At 41.5% G+C, this 18,010-nt stretch overlaps 1 protein-coding gene across 1 annotated transcript in view; it reads left to right on the forward strand.

Annotated features, from left to right (window-relative positions):
* The first annotated feature begins 222 nt into the window (after positions 1-222).
* Positions 223-18,010, forward strand: part of PCSK2 (proprotein convertase subtilisin/kexin type 2) — a 180,136-nt gene continuing 162,348 nt past the window's right edge. The window contains exon 1 of the mRNA XM_081149046.1: positions 223-701. Within this exon, the coding sequence (XP_081005172.1) occupies positions 525-701 (177 nt within the window). The 5' untranslated portion in view covers positions 223-524. The remainder of the gene's footprint in view (positions 702-18,010) is intronic.

Consider the following 18,010-nt stretch of genomic DNA (forward strand, 5'->3'; position numbering starts at 1 on the left):
GAGCGGGGAGCTGGGCGGCGGCGGAGCTCTCCGCGGTGCTGAAAGGGGCGCGGCGCCCCTCGCGGGCGAGGGCGGCCCGAAGGGCGGGTGAGCCGGGGGCGGCCGGGGGCGGGCCGGGGTGGCCCGGGGCGGGGCCCGCCGCTTCTCTGCTCCCCATTGGCCGCTGGCGGGCGCACGTCACCCGGACTGGCGCTCTCCTCCCGCCCCGGAGGGATGGGAGCTGAGGAGGAGCTGAAAATGCAGATTTAGCATCCAGCCCAGACAGACACTCGCTCTTTCTCCCGAATGCACACCGCGCCTCGCATTCGCACCTCCGCCAGCCCGCCGGCCGCCGGCCAGATGCTGGAGAGCACACACTGATTTGCTGCGCTCCAAGCCCCTGATTAGTCTCTTTCTCTACACAAAGATTCCTTAAAAAAAAAAAAAAGCAAGCAAACAAACAAAAAACTATCTCTATTTCTTATTTGCACCTTCCCCGCGCCGCCAGCCTGCGCGCCTCCTAGCACCACTTTCCACTCCCGAAGATGAAAGGCGGCGGTGTCTCCCGGTGGAAGGTGGCCGCCGGGCTCCTCTTCGGTGTCATGGTTTTTGCATCTGCCAAGAGACCGGTCTTCACGAATCATTTTCTCGTGGAGTTGCACGAAGGAGGAGAGGAAGCGGCTCGCCAAGTTGCAGCGGAGCACGGCTTTGGGGTCCGAAAGGTAAGAGCTCCCTTGCATTTCGCATGTTGTTTCAAAACGGGGACACGGTCCTGCGCAATCTCGTTGCAGATTTGCAAGTTTTCTCTCTTTCTCCTGCGATGCAGACATTCTGCCATCGGCTCTTTAACACGATGTTGCCTCCGGTGATCTGCCCCGTGTTATGTAATTAAAATGTCCTTCAATTGTACTAGTAAGGTCATAAAAATAATGTATTGTTCTTTGGGAGAAAACCGGGTAACACCGTTCCAGCAATGCCGTGCGCCCGGGCTGCTGTCCGAGGTACCAAGTTCTCAAGGCTGCCTGGGGACGCAGGCATGAGGTGCTGAACCTCCGGGCTCGGCGCTGGCCGTCTCTCCAGGGATGGATCTATTCCCGGCTCCCATCTCCCGAGAAAGAGTAGTTTCTGACCTACAGGGCTAGCAGCTTGGACATTGCAATTCATCTCCGTGCTTTTCGGACCCCGCGCCAGGAGGACTTCCCTCCCGGTGACTTCGCCCCTGCTCTTTTCCAGGGAAAGAGGCTCCCCTGGCTCCAGGAGACTTGGAAATGGGAACTGGTTGTTTTATGTGTTTTTTTTCTTTCCAAAATCAGGGCGGAACTTCTCGCCCCCGCCCACCCAGCCCACCCCAGGAGCTCACTCCTGTCCGCTGTCAAGTTCTCAAAGCGGAGCTGTAGACACTGGAAAGGTAGATTTGAGGGGAGTTCCCCGCGGAGAAGTCGAGGTGGCTCTCCTGGTATGTGGGCGGCCAGCTCGGCTTTCCCGGGAGGACGCGGGGATCCCCACTCCAAGAAGTTGGCAGAGTTCAACCGTTCGGGCACCAGGATGAGCCTTCCAGTCTAGACCGCCTGGGGACTCCTTTGGGGAGCGCAGGGCTCCCGTTCTGGGGGGCGAGGAGAGGAGGGCGCGGGGCTGCGCGGGGGCTTGGTGGACCTGCTAGCTCTCCCTGCGGAACGTCGCGGCAGGGATCTCAAGCGTCCTTAAGGGACCTGACGAGAGGCGAGGTAGGGCGCGGGTGCAAGGAGAAATCCGGGTGAGGGGAACAGCAGGACGCTTAGGATGCGATTTGGCAACAGAGGGCCGGGTGGAGGGGTGTGCGGTTCTGCCCGGGCCCCACCTCCTTCCTCGGGATCCCAGGAGAGAGGCTCGAGAGGGGCGGTGGGCGCTTTCTGGGGTCCTTCTGCCCCTCGAGGGCAGCGCGAACGGGGAACTCCTATCAGCCCCTGGGTGCCCACTCCCCACGCCTCCCGCCTGCCTTCCCCCGCCTCTGGGGGGGGGGCTCCTTGGCTGGCGGCGGGCTCTCCCGCCTCCCCAGGGCGTTGGCAGCCGAGATTTCGCCCCGAGGTGGGTTTGACAGCGCGTTTTGTCAGAGGTCTAGGAGGAGGCGCCGGGTCTGCCAGGGGCGCGTGGGCGGGTCTCGGGAAGAGAACTTGTTGCTCCCGGGGAGGGGAGGGGAGGGAGGGGAGCGTGGGTGGAGCAGGGGAGAGAGGAAGCCAGGGAGCCAGCAGCCGGCTGGGTTCTGGCCCAGGGCCCGTGGGCTGTTTCAAAAAGTGCCACCAAGGCGGTAAGCAAGCCAACCCTGTCCTTCCTTCCCACCCTCCTGACCAAACTTGGCAAGACAGGGGATCCAGGCACCGTAAGTAGTAGACGAGTGACGGTTATTAGCTGACAGTTACAGGGCACCTTTACCTGCTGGAGTGTTTACATACATTCTTACGTAATATTCTCAGCAACTCTTGGGAAGCTGCTCTTATCATTAAGCCTGTGGTCGTGGTGAGGAAATTGGCTCCATAAGGCCCAAGATAAAAACAACCAAGGATTTAAACCCAGATCTTTCACTGGCGAACTCACGCTCTTTCCACCTAGCACCTGCCACACCAGGCTCAGTGCCCTGCAGGGTGTGTGGGCTTTGGGGTTCGCTGGAAAGGAATCAGGCTCTAGTTGTTGAGTGTGGACTGCAGCGGTGCAGAAATAGCCCTTACTCTCTCCCCTTACCATGCACCGTTTCATAGTGCAGGCGGATATTGCTATCTCCTTTTGAAAATATGCGCCCAGGACCTGACCTGAGAAACTTAATCAAATCTAGCTGGACCTGAGATTGATAACGGCTTAACTTATTGATTGTCCAAGAGGGTTGCTTTTTGGTATAGAGGTAACTTAATGAAGGGTTACAGCTCTGAGGATGGAATTTGAGCAAGAAAATGTAGAGACAATCTCAGCATAAATGAGTCTGGGTCATCTCAATACACTTACCTTAAAGCCTCGGGGAACTCATACGTTGCGTGAAATCAGATACCTAAGTCTCTTTCTCCCCCGTTCTTTCTTGGAGAGGAGCCCACGGTGTTGCAGCCCGGCCTCAAGCCTGCAGTCCCTGTCTAGGAGACGTGGGCTTTTACCCAGCCTGCCCCTTCTTTCCTCACCTCTCCATCACCTCTCAGAAGTAAGATCTCTTATCCAAATGATTTTTGCTGATTCATATTTAAATAAAAATAACTCTACGGCAAGATACTTACATCTGATGGATCTCTGCAGGATGCTACACCTGTCTGGAACAAACCCTCTATTTCCCCCTCTGTCCTACCCATCCTTTGAGACTGAGCTCCAAACCTTCCCTGATGCTATGGGCGACAGTGAGCTTTCCCTTCTCCAAATTCCTGTGGGACAAAGAGCAAAGCCTACGTGACATACGCTAGTACAGCCATCAGTCCTCCTCTAGTCATTTCACATGTGTAAGCAGCAAGGGTTGTAAGTATTGTCGTTCCACTTAAAAGGTAAATATTCAGGGATAGCTTCTGTATTTCTGGCTTCCTCACCCTCGCCAGTATATTGCCAGGTTTGCCGGCCTGTAAGGGAGCCTCCTTAATTGTATGTATTGCTCCATGTTTCCTAAACTCTGTCCTGCCTTGTTTTCATCATGCTGTGCTTTACTTTTGTCAATATTTGTTACCATTTTTTAAAATTTTCAACCCCCAATACCTCCCTCTCTTTTCTCTCTCTAACACTTAGTATCCTTCCCAACTCCCTTAAGCCCCATCTTCTCCGATACTCAGGGTCAGACACCAAAGATTCTCAGTAATTATTTATTCACCCAAAGAAAGGCCAGCGGTGCAGACTAGAGGAATCTGCTATTTTACTAACTTTCTTCATTTAACATCACAAACCTGTGAAGTAGAAATTATTGGCATCAGCCCTAATTCCCAGATGGAAAACTTAAAGCTTCAGGAGGTAAAGTCATTGCTCATATATGGAAAGTGGGGGGGGGGGGGAGGAGCCAGATTTAAAACCAAATTTTCTCTATCAAAAATAATTTTTTTCTCCTATCATGCTGCCTCCAGGAAGCCTTTCCTGACTGCCAAGAGCTCTCTGCCTTTGGGGTACCATTTTAGAGTTCTGTTATTTTTCCTTCCCCTTTTTTCTTATTACTTCTTTCTTTATCTCATACTTATTTAGCATGAACATACAGAGGGGGACAAAAGTAGGTTTACAGTTGTTTGTATGAAAAATCATAAAATAATAAATAATAATCCAAGAATAAATTCTGTGTCAACTGTAAACCTACTTTTGCCCCATCCTGCATGAACCAATGTCATTAATTAATTGTATATGAGTATGCATTTCTTCAGGTATTTCATAAATATTCCAAGAGGAGAAACAATATATTATGTCTTTTTATAGTTTTATATTTAGCCCAGTGGCTGGCATATGAGGCATTCAATGAATATCTATTGATTATTTTGCAAGATCATATACTCTTACGAGACCATGAGCAAACCATTACATTTCCTCTCTAAAATGGAGTAAAAATATCTTTAACTTTACCCTCTCAAAGGTGTGATGAGACTAAAGTTTTTTATTTTATCATGGCCTAGCCCCAAAATGTACGTTCATCAGAGAAAGTGCATATGTTTAGGCGAGTGAGTGAATTTACAGTAATAACAAAGGCGTTATTCCAAAGAATGCCCTAAAATTCTCAATATGCTACTAAATTTAATTCCTTTTAAAAGAAAACAAAAAATATTTATTAAAACAGTATGTTGAAGGTTCGCCAACAATCAAGTAACAATTAGGATAAAAATCCAAACAACTGACAATTAGGTGTTTTCCTTTTGCTATGGTATGTTTTGTGTTTTGTTCATGTAGGACTGAGGCTAAGATGATCACACAAGTAAAATCATGTGGGTACTTTTATATGTATGAAACTTTAATATTTTTAAATCTAATAATAATTGTGTCCTTGGGTAATGAAATAATAAAATTTTGATCATTTTAATTTTATTGAAGTATAATCTATTTTAGGAAAGAGCACAGCTTAATACATTTTCACCAGCAGGGCGCACAAGTGTAACCAGCACCCAAATCAAGAAATAAAATATTATATCAGCTTCCCATAAGTCTCCCCCTTGCTCACTTGGGTAGTTTTTAGTTTTAGGCTATTATAAATTTTTCCTCTGTGGATATTGTGGTCTATGTATTTTGGTGAAAACATATATGGCTTTCTGTTGGGAACATTCCTAGGAATACAATGGTTGAGTCAAGGGGCATGCATACTTTCAACTTTATGAGACTGTATCAGTTTCCTATTGCCGTGTAACAAATGACTACAATTGTAGTGGCCTAAAACCACACAAAGTTGTTATTTCATAGTTTTTGTGGGTAAGGAATCTAGCACATTTTAGTTGGTTCTTCTGTTCAAAACCTCACCAGCTAAAATCAAGATATTGGCCATTGTGTCTTTATCTAGAGGCACAGCTAGAGGAAAATCCACTTCCAAGCATATTCAGGTTTTTAGAAGGATTTAGTTCTTTGTAGTTAGAGACCTGAAGTCTGCATTTCCTTGCTGGCTGATGGGCCAGGACCACTCTCAGCTCCTGGAGGTTATTATCATGACCTTGCCACATGGCCCCCTCGAGAGGCCTTCTCACGCTCTGACCCTTCAAACCTCTTCCTTCAGGAAGGGACCAACCCCTGCTTAAGGTTAACCTAACTAGGTAAGGCCCACCCACGATAATTTCTCTTGATTTTTTCTTCTTTTTTTTTTTTAAATTAATTCAACTAAACAGACTTGGGATCTTTACTATATTTGATAAATCTGTTCATCTCTGTCACATGATGTAACCTGATCACAGAAGTAAAATCCAGCATATTCATAGTCCTGCCTGCACTCACGGGGAGAGGATTTTACAAGGCATATGCACTAGAGAGTGGAACTCTTGGGGCCATCCGAGAATTCTGCATACCATAGACAAGCTGACAGTTTGGCAAAGCAGCTACGCCAATTCTCATTTCTACCAGCAGGGTGTGAGGGCTCTGACTGCTCCACATTCTCACTGACATTTGATGTTTTATGCCTTTTTCTTTTTTAGCTACCTTGGTGGGTGTGGAGTGGTGTCTCATTGTGATTTTAACTTGCATTTTCCTGATAATCGACTGAACCTGAATTTCTCTTCATATGGTTATTGGTAATTTGGATATTCTTCTTTATACAGTATTTGTTCAGGTTTTTGGCTCTAAAAAAAATCTTTCTTATGGATTTTTTTGTCTTAATTTTGGGTTTATAAGAGCTCTTCACTATTATGGGTAGGAATCTGTTGACAGATATGTGTACTTTAAATATTTATTATCAGCCATTTTTATTAAAGTATAGTTGGAATACAATATTATATTAATTTCAGGCATACAATGTAATAATCTGACATTTACATACCTTATGAAGTGATCACCGTGATAAGTCTAACAACCATTTGTCACCATACATAGTTACTACAATATTGACTAAATTCTTTATGATTGTGCTTTCCCCACACACACACTTGTCTTATTAATTTATAAATGGAAGGTTGAACCTCTTAAACCTTTTCACCTTTTCCACCCATCCTCCTGACCCTACCCCCTCTGGCAACCATCAGTCTGTTCTCTGTTTCTAGGAGTCTATTTCTGTTTTGTTTTGTTTGTTCATTGATTTGTTTTAGAGTCCGCATACAAGTGAAATCATACAGTGTTTGTCTTTCTCTGTCTGGCTTATTTCACTTAGCATTTTACCCTCTAGGTTCATCTATGTTGTTGCAAATGGCAAGACTTCATTATTTTTTATGGCTGACTAATATTCCGGTGTGTGTGTGTGTGTGTGTGTGTGTGTGTGTGTGTGTGTGTGTGTGTGTTTCACATTCTTTACCCAGTCATCCATTGATAGACGCCTATGTGGCTTCCATATCTTGGTGGAACATATAATGCTGCGATGAACATAGGGGTGTATATATCTTTTCAAATTAGTGTTTTTATTTTCTTCAGATAAATAAAAACCCAGAAGTGGAATTGCTGGGTCATACAGGAGTTCTATTGTAGAATATAGAGAAATCTCTATTTTTATAGTGACTGCACCAGTTTACAATCCCACCAACAGTGCATGGAGGTTGCCTTCTCTCCACATCCTCACCAACACTTGTTATTTGTTGACTTTCTGACAATAGATACTCTGGTGTGGTTTTGGTAATTAGTGGTGTTGAGCATCATTTCAAGTGTCTGTTGGCTATCACTATGGCTTCTCTGGAGAAGTCTATTCAGGTTCTCTGCCTATTTTTTAATCAGATTGTGTGGGGCTTTTTGATGTTGAGATACGTGAGTTCTTTATACAGTTTGTATATTAACCCCTTATTGAACATATCGTTAACAAATATTTTCTCCCGTTCAGTAAGTTGATGATTGCCTTTGCTGTGCAAAGGCTTTTTAGTTTGATGTAGTCCCACATGTTTATTTTTGCTTTTGTTGCCCTTGCTCAAGGAGACATATCCAAAAAAAATGTTGCTAAGACCAATGTCAAAGAGTTTGTTTCCAAAGTTTACTTTTAGGAGTTTTATGGTTTCAGGTTCTACATATATTTTAAAACTTTAACCCATTTTAAGTTTTTTTGTATATGATGTAAGAAAGTTGTCCCGTTTTATTTTTTGTGTGTTTCTGACCAGTTTACCTAACACCATTCATGGAAGAAACTGCCTTTTCCTGTTGTATATTCTTGCCTCCTTTATTGTAGATTAATTGACCATATAAGTGTGGGTTTACTTCCAGGCTCTCTATTCTTTTCCATTGCTCTATGTGTCTATTTTTGTGCCAGTACCATACTGTTTTGATTATCCATAGCCTTGTAGTATAGTTTGAAATCAGGAAGTGTGATACTTCCAACTTTGTTCTTATTTCTCAGGCTTTAAGTATTCAGGCTCTTTTTGGTTACCTATCAATTTTTCAATTATTTGTTCTAGGTCTGTGAAAAGCCATTGGAATTTTGACAGATATTGTATTGAATCTGCAGGTTTCTTTGGGTACTATGGTCTTTTTAACAATGTTAATATTTCAAAACCATGAACACAATATATCCTTTCATTTATTTGTGATATCTTTAATTTCTTTCATCATTGTCTTACAGATTTCAGGTTTTTCACCTCCTTGGTTAAATGTATTCCAAAGTATTTTATTCTTTTTGATGCAGTTGTAAATGCATGTACAGAAATGGAACAAATTTCTGCATATTAAATTTGTATTCTGCAACTTTACTGGATTCATTTATAACTCCTAGTTTTTTATGGAGTCTTTAGAGTTTTCTCTATATATAGCATATGTCATTGGCAGTGACAATTTGACTTCTTTTTTCCACTTTAGATGCTTTTTATTTCCTTTTCTAGGTATATTCATTCACTTGAGAAAAAGAGATGTAATTTTTCACTTCTTTTGTATTTTGATCAAGGTCTTACTGCAGACTTAATTTTGTCTGCTCAGATGGTGAAGAGTAGCAGTATATATGGTGACATGGAGGCATCAAGTGTAGACACTTCCTTTGAGGGGTGTAGTGGTAAGGGAAAGGTAGGAAGAAAAGTGTTCTTGTGGTGACTTAGATTTATGTGGTTTTAGTGATTTTTATAAATAATGGTTTCTAGTCACTTGTCAGACCACTGGGAGATTGCTACTTCACCAAAATATTGTGGCATACCTGGCTAATTATTCTAATTGCTTTATCCATAGTCATTTAGATTTTTACAAATAATAACTACAATTATGGAATTGCAGCCTGTCAGTGTAGGAAGGGTTTTTAGAATGAAATTAGTTTAACCCTTCATTTCACACATGAGGAAAAGGCAATCAAATGTGATGTTTATATTCTTAACTATTTTCAAGGAGCATTTGAATTTTGTTGTTTATTGGCCGTGGTTCAGTCAATGCATCATTGGAGTCATTGCACCAGCCTTTCAGACTGGATGGACTGAGTGAGATTCCCATAAATGATTAGCCACATAAACCAGCTTGGTCTAACCATGCCAGTTTATTTCAGGACCTCGTGGTCTGCTTTTCACCATTCTGTTGTTAAAATTTTTATTAACCCCAGTTTTTATTAAACTACTCATAAGTTTAGGGATTCCACACCACCAACAACCTATTGGATTGATACTCAGTGAAAGATAGAATAGAAATTTATGTTTCTTGGGGATCCAGTATGGCGGCAGAGTAGATGGAAGTTACACTCACCTTTTCCCAGGATCAAATCAGAATTACAACTAAATTATAGAATAATCAACCTGAATGACCAACTGAAGATAGCTAAACAGAAGTCTTGTAACCAAGGATTTATAGAAGAAGCCACATGAAGACTGATACATTCAATAAGCAAATATGATGTTAGATACTAAGACGTGAATTTGGGAACAAGTAGGCAACTGGGATTCAATCCCACTGGTCTAAGCGAGGTTTCAAAATATCAAGGAGAGATCAAGCCTCAGTGTGCAAACACTTTTAAAATCTTTGCTTGTATCACATTTACAATGTCCCATTGACCAAAGCAAGCTACACGGCCAAGCTTGGAGTCAGTGTGGGGGGGAAACAACCAAGGGAATTGATACAGAGATACATAAACAAAATGCAGACCATCACCACAGCATTGTACTACTGAGACCCTCTGAGAGTTACAACATCTCTGAGTTGTCTCATCAAACGGCGGAGAAGCTGGAACATTTAACCACCAGCTCTCATTCTTCCTTAGCTGAGGGTTGCCCCTGAAGGGCATTAAATCCATGACATTTCTCCTGCCCCAAGCAGATCATTCCTGCTTCCTCATCAGAGAACACCCTCGGACAGAGGGATGCATGAAGACTTTGGCATATGTAGGTACTATCTACAGGTGGCCTCCAGGATAGGCCAAGGGAATGAAGGCAGGACATCAAAACATCATCTGCTACACAGAGGATATAAGTTAGATAAAATACATAAATCACAGAGAAAGAGGAGTGTTCTTTGCGAACAACTAGAGTACTGGCAGTAAGTTTTGTGATAGATTTATGACATAGCACGCATGAGGCAATGGCTGTCAGCAGAAGGGAAGTCTTCATATGGCAGGCAATGTCGAGTTGAGGTGAATTACGTTGAGGCTCACAATTTCAACAAGTTAAAATGAAAGGGGGGTTTATAGAGGACTACACAGCACATGCAACAAAGTACACCTGGATTTTAGGATTGCAAGTAGTTTCATCTGGTACTTTCTGAAGGTAACTGGGAGATGAAGCCAAAAAAAAGTGGACTGGGTCAGTTCAGGTGGGGTTACCCACAACATATGAAAAGTTTGGATTTTGTGGTAGGTAGAAGGGGCATTGATGGGTACTTGGAAAATATAACAGAGCAGCCATACACAGGAAACCCTAGGATAACAAGTTGAGCTCATAGTGAATTGGAAGTGCCTAGATCTCCCACCCTGGCTCCTTTGTCCTACAGACTCGTTCATGTCCTGGACATAGATAGCACAATCCCTTTTTACAGATGATGCTACTAGGGAGTCAGTTTATGTGTCTTTGATCTCATCGACACTGGCCCATGGCATTGGAGGTACTAATGGCTTAATTATTGTCTTTGAAGCCACAATGAATGGCTAGCAGAGGCAGCCAGTTCTAGCCATGAAATGTATTCCAGCTAAGAGCAAAATAATTAAATGCATCCTACTTACTCCCCCAACATACAAAATACACAAATCTAAAACAGACACCACCACCCCCAACTTAGAAGGCGAAAAGAAAAGCCGGGACAGCGGTGTATCACTGGCATCTCAGCACAGCTGACAGGTAGAGAATTCCCTGACACTCCAAAGGAATAATGTAGGTTTTTTACATATTCATTTCTGAGATAAAATATGGAAATTTTGTCTGAGCCTAGAAAGGAACTGTTCATGAGTGAGGCTGAGTCAGGTGCCCTCTACTTATCTCATTACCTGGTTATTTTAGACTTGACATAAATCAATTGTTTAGTTCTTGGGAGTAAATCATAGTGTGAATTCCACTGTGAGCTATTAGTTTAGTCCCACAACAGTAAAAAGACATGGAAAGCCCACGCTTCCACATTGTTGTGAGCCAGGTCATAGGGGAGAGAAACTTCTAGAATCATAGAGGGGAGCTGAGTGTGTTTATGGAGGACAAATGCTTAGGAGTGGCTTAGATGGGGAAGGTGGGCTTAGAGCCAGGTGTCCCAATTGCTAGGTCAATGAGTTCTACTCTCCCCTCTGGCCTCCCTTCAAATAGCTAATAACCCACACCCTTTCCAATAGCTAATTCCAGAGGAATATCCATCTATGCATTCCTATTTTAATAACAAATTTTATTGAGCCCTGCAGAGATGAAGAACATTGAAAACGATGGGTTCTGCAAACAGAAAAATGACATATTTAGGTTTATGTGCAAAGAAAAGCACCCTGTAAGTTCTCTAGGCCAGTTTACAAGACTTCACCTGATCTGATGTCTCCATCCAGCTTTCACAAATACCTAGTTTATGAGTTGGGGTGTGGAAAACTCTAGCGATTGGTCTCTGGTTCTACACACAAAGGACCTTCTCAGACAAGGCGAACCTTATAACATGCTCTGATAACTTGAGGCTAAGTGATATCGCCTGTCACATCTGGTTACTCAAAGAATGGCATCCTCATTCCACAGGCCTCCTGCTGACGGAGGAGCTGAAGGAACACACACAGTTAGTCCCCTTTGCTGCATGCGAGGCATCTGTTGAGAGGGGCCATCAAGCCTCCCACTCCCCGAGTGAAATCATATTTACTTTCTTCATCTAAATAATGTGGCTTGTTTGCCTTCTGTACAGCACTGTCTTGTGCTAGTTTCCGTTTATTGATTTTTATGAGATAGCGTATCATTTTCTGGGCATCAATATGGCACTCTGCTAAGAATAGTATGGCTTCTTATTGACTAGTTTCAATTATTATATCCTTGTATAGTTTTGGAGTCACTGAGCTTTTTCAAAATGTCCAGCTCTTTATCCCCATTTTCTTCACTGCCAAACCATGCCCCCCAAAAAGTTAAAGGGAAAAGAATGAAGAAAATAAGTAGAAGTAATCATTAAAATTACTTTTTCAAAAAGCCACATAATCTATATCCCATTCCCAACATATTCCTCCCTGTTTGGGTAATTATAGCAATTGGAATACACTGAAATGGGCTATGTATATGTATATTTTAAAGACTATTTTTTGAAGCAGTTTTAAGTTTACAACAAAATTGAGAGGAAGGTACAGAGACTTCTCACACACCACTGTCCCCACACCTGCATCTCCTCCCCCATTCTCAATGCTATTCACTAGAATGGTACATTTTTACTAAGGAAGAAACACATCCTAATCACCCAAAAGTTACAGTTTACCTTAGGGTTCGCTCTTTGTGTTGTAAATTCTATGGGTATGGACAAAAATATAATGAAATCTATCCACCATTATAACATCATACAAATTATTTTTACTGCTCCTCAAATCTGTGCTCTGCCTGTTCATTCTTCCCTCCCTCCACCCTCATCAAACACTGATCTTTTATTGTCTGCATAGTTTTGCTGTTTCAAGAATGTCAAGTAGGCCCAGCCAGTGTGGCTCAGGGGTTGAGAATCAACCTATGATCCAGGAGATGGCAGTTCAATTCCCAGTCAGGGCACGTGCCCAGGTTTTCGGGCTCGATCCCCAGCAGGAGGCGTGCAGGAGGCAGCCGATCAATGACTCTCTCATCATTGATGTTTCTATCTCTCTCTCACTCCCTCTCCCTTCCTCTCTCTGAAATCAATAAAGGTACATTTAAAAAAAAAAAAAAAGAATGCCAGGTAGTTGGAATCATACAGTAGGTAGCCTTTGCAGATTAACTTCTTTCTTTTGCTTAGTAATATGCATTTAAATTTCATCTGTGTCTTTGTATGGGTTGATACCTCATTTCTTTTTAGCACTGAATAATATTCTGTTATCTGAATGTACCACAGCTTATTTATTCATTCATCTGCTAAAGTACGTCTTGGTTGCTATCACGTATCGGAAATTATGAATAAAGCTTCTATAAACATACATGACAAGCTTTTTTTGTGGACATGAGTTTTCAACTTCTTTGACTAAATACCAAGTCTGATTTTGTAAGAAACTGGCAAACTGTCCCCAAAGTGGCTGTACCATTTTGCATTCCCACCAGCAATGACAGAGTTCCTGTTGCTCCACCTTCTCACCAGCATTTGGAGTTGTCAGTGTTCCAGATTTAGGCCACTTTGATATGTGCATAGCGATAGTTCATTGCTTTAATTTCCAATTCCTAGTGGTATAGTATGTGGACTATCTCTTCATATGCTTATTTGTGAGATGTCTGTTAAAGCCTTTGGCCCATTTTGAAATTGGGTTTCTGTTTCCCAATGAGACTTAAGAGTTCTTTGTAGATTTTAGATAACAGTCATTCAGGTGTTTTTTGCAAATATTTTCTCCTAGTCTGTGGCTTGTTGTTTAATCCTCTTGATATTGTCTTTCATAGAGCAGAAGTTTTAAATTTTAATGAAGTCCAGCTTATCAATTATTTCTTTCATGGATTGTGTCTTGGTGTGGTATTTAAAAGAAACCACCATGCCCAAAGTCATCTAGATTTTCTCCTATGTTATCTTGTAAAAGTTTTATAATTTTTCACTTTATATTTAGGCCTATGATTCATTTTGAGTTAATTTTTGTGAAGAGTGTAAGGTCTGTGTCTAGATTCTTCTCTTTTTTTCCCATATGAATGCCCACTTGTTACAGCATCATTTGTTGAAGAAACTATCTTTGCTCTATTGTTTTACTTTTGCTCTTCTGTCAAAGATCAGTTGACTATATTTATATGGATCTATTTCTGGGTTCTTTGTTCTTTTTTATTGGCCTATTAGTCTATTCTTTCACCAATACCACACTGCCTTGATCACTGTAGCTTTATAGTATGTCTTGAAGTTGGGATTGCATTGAATCTATAAATGAATTTGAGAAGAACTGGAATCTTGACAATATCAAGTCTTCCTATCCATGAACACTGAATATCTCCCCATATATATAGCTCTTTGATCTCATTCAGAGTTGTGTAGTGTTCCTCATATAGATCTCCTACCTATTTTGTTAGAATTATTCCTACCTAAGTATTTTGTTTGGAGATAGTGCTAATATAAATAGTATTGTATTCTTTTTTAAAAATATGCCCTTATTGATTTCAGAAAGAGGAAGAGAGAGTGAGAGAGAGAAAAACATCAGTGATGAGAGAGTCCTCATTGATTGGCTGCCTCCTGCACACCCCCGACTGGGGATCAAGCCCACAGCCCAGGCATGTACTCTGACCAGGAATTGAACTGTGATTTCCTGGATCCTAGGTCGATGCTCAACCACTGAACCATGCCCTGTATTTTTTATTTCAAATTTCACTTGCTCATTGTTGGTATAGGTTATATTTTTAAGTTATTCAGTATCCTCACACTTGGATGCTCAGAAATATGTGAGCAAGCAGCACTGAATATGCCTGCACCTGTGTCTTGTGCTCAGTTGTAAGCTCACCACTAGGTGAGTGAACTCAGAACGGTTAGTCTGACGTTACAGTAGTTGCATTTAAAAAGCTGCATGTCACATCAAGACATATGCACCATGACATGTGTGCTATTCCTGTCAAAGTGCATAATTTCAATTTAATGATGAGAAAATATTGAACAATTCCCAATTGAAAGGCATTCTATAGAATAAGTGCCCGGTACTCTTCAAAAGGATTAAGGTTATGAAAAACAAGGACAGACAAACTTTGAAATTCTTCCAGATTAAAAGGGAAATAACAACTGCATGCAACATGGAGTCCTACATTGAACTTTGGGCCATTTAGTTTTACTATAAAGAATGTCATTAAGAGAATTGGCAAAATGATGTCTGTAGTTACAAAATAGTATTATATTAATATTAGTCTTTTGATTTTCATACTTGTACTCTCTTGTTCTTAGGAAGCACAAACACCATCTACCAGTTACACTGAAAAAAATTTAGCAAAATTAATACATACATATAAAAAGTGAAAGAAAATTGCAGTAAAATGTTAATGATTGAGGAGTCTTGGTTAAGGTCCTATGAAAGTTTTTTCCCTTATTCTTTAAACTTTTCTGTGAGCCTGAAATTATTTTTAAAATACAAAATTACCACAAAACAAGGGTACATTGACTCAAGACTAATATTCAGCCTCTCCCTCTATAAAACTGAGAGAGGTTAAACTTCCTCAACAGCCATGAGGTTTTGTCTTACCCCTACTTCTGTGGAGCACTGTGACCTTGACCAAATTATGTAACTTTCTGAATCTTGCTTTTTTTAATCCATATAATCCAGGTGTCAACTAGGGATGCTTGGGCCTTTGGAATCTAGATGAGATCCACTCAACTCTCCTCACATCATGTGCCCTGTAGAAATCCCAAGCCCTACCCAACATTCTTATAAATTCTGAGGGCTAGAGCTGGATCCTTATTTCACTTCTGGATCCAGTTTTCTGCCTTCAGTAAACCTTCCCAGTTAACAAATTATGTCTTCATCCCACACATTTGATCTCAAGTCTTTACTACTGTAACTCAGGTGTGAAATTCAGCCCCTCTACCCTGACTTCCCCACACCAACCAAACCCTAATTGCTTACCCAAGGCATTTGCAACTGTAATGCATTTTACTGAAGATGTCGGGGTACAGAGAAGGATTTTGTATTGCAAAACACAAACAACTTTAAAGTAAGCCTAAGACATGCTTTGAGAAATCCTTTGGTCACCTCACCACTCAGGCATGAGCAGTGGTCCCTTTGCCCTATGTCATGCCAGGCCTCATACCTCTTACCATCTCCTTTCCCGTTCCTTTTTCTACCTCTGGTTTCCTTGGCAACCCCTTTTCTCAAGGGTGAAGAACATTCTTCCCAAGCAGAGCAGATCCTTTTGTATTCGAGGTGCCCTTAGCCTTCGGACTCTACCAACCATCACAGGATTCTCCCAGATAAAAACACTTCCCTCCCTAAGAGGGTGCCAGCTAAGTTGTCACAACCTCTGTAAAGTGAGACATAGTGCTAGACGCTCTTTTAGGGCATTTCCAGTGTGAAAACACTGAGATGCTATGAAGTACACTTGCTTTATTTTCCAAAATGAAATTACCTTTATAGTATATGTTGATTTTTAAGAGTACTCAAAGCTCATTGTAGAAAATGATACAGAGAGCTGAACAGATGACAAACTACCCTAAATTACACCACCTGTTATTAACATTTAGGTGAACATTAGCTGAGCATCCTCCCATGTGGAGGATGCTCTTTTGTTTTTTCAAAAACTATATATTGTGAAGATCTTTATGTGGCAATAAACAGAAATGCAGCATCATTTCTATGGTCATTCACTCTTGGAAAGTGCAATAAGTTTTCTTTCCTGTAAACCCCTTTCTTTCTTCACAGCCTTTTCTGTGCTCTTTGTAACTTCATCCCAGTGAAACTGAGGCTGATATTTCAATATTTAACTCATCCTTATTATTGCTGCTCTCAGATATACAGTTAGCAAGATAGGCATAGATGATAGATAGGTAGATGATAGATAGATAGATAGATGATAGATAGATAGATAGATAGATAGATAGATAGATAGATAGATAGATAGATAGATAGATGATAGATAGATAGATAGATAGATAGATAGATAGATAGATAGATAGATAGATAGATGATAGATAGATAGATAGATGATAGATAGATGATAGATAGATAGATAGATAGATAGATAGATAGATAGATAGATAGATAGATAGATGATAGATTAGATAGAGAGAGAGATAGAGATGATGATAGATAGATTAGAGAGAGACAGAGACAGAGAGAGAGAGAGAGAGAGATGTCAAACATGAATTGTTTTTCCAACCTTGTTATCTATGTGAAATTTATTACGACACCAATAAAGCCCCCTTAACAAATTCTATTTGATATTGACTTGGCCAAATGCAGACTTCTTCTGGGTTATTCCAGGTTTCAGAGAACAGGCTTGCTTGTGAAGAAATCAACCAGTAATTTCTCAGCTTAGGCTTTCACTTTTCATCCGTCTTCTCCATCATCATTTAGAGAGAACCTCAGCCCCAGAGCTGATGCTTGGCAGTGATTAATCTCTGTCTTCCACAGCTGCTCCAGAGAGCGTGAGCCCAACTGCAGACAATAACAGATAGTCTCAGCCATATGTGTAATCAAGTTGATTCCCCCCCAACAGAATACCAGAGTGTATTTCTACTCCCCGTTTAATCCCATAAGTTTCTATGAATTCAAACCCTTTTCGGATGTGCCTTTTGCCAAGCACTTATTAGAGCCCTAGACTGTTCAGAGCTAGAAGGTACAATATGCATCACTCATTGGCTCACAAATTGGGCTTTACTTGGCCAGCACAGTGCTTTCAATCTTTTTGTCTTGAGGAAGGGCATATACTCTCCAGTTTTCCACAAGCTATACCATTTCCTATTCTACACCTGACTCATATCCTTATATTTCCTGCTTGATCCTCAATACATTAAATATGTTAATAATGTCCAAAGAATGCCACACCCAGAGATACTTAGTCATCTACACTGAGGCACACAGCTACTCAGCGACTCTTTCCAAACTCTGGACCCTCCTGATATTTTGTGTACATTCAACAAATATTCATGAAGCTCATACTATGTTAGAGACACCTGTGAGAAAAACAGTCATGTTCTCATGGAGCTTGCAGTTCAGTTGTTCCAAAGTTTGTCTCTAGAGAGTGTTCTTTTGGGCATACCAGGATAATTTTGAATGATGAAGATTTTTTTAAGATTCTTCTGACCCTTAATACTATATATAAAACCAACCCTATGTATGAATCTTTCTAGAAGGAGGAAGCATTTCCTTGTTATAAAGAGCACATGGTCCACTTGGCTGTAGGTTAGAGTGGCTCTGCTAGTGTTGACGGGATATTTAGTTGGCTAGATAACAATGAGAACAAGACAAGACACATGATCAGAGCACTTAGAATAATTACTA

The sequence above is a fragment of the Miniopterus schreibersii genome (genome assembly GCF_964146895.1).
Source record: "Miniopterus schreibersii genome assembly, chromosome: 10".
Lineage (NCBI taxonomy): Eukaryota > Metazoa > Chordata > Mammalia > Chiroptera > Miniopteridae > Miniopterus > Miniopterus schreibersii.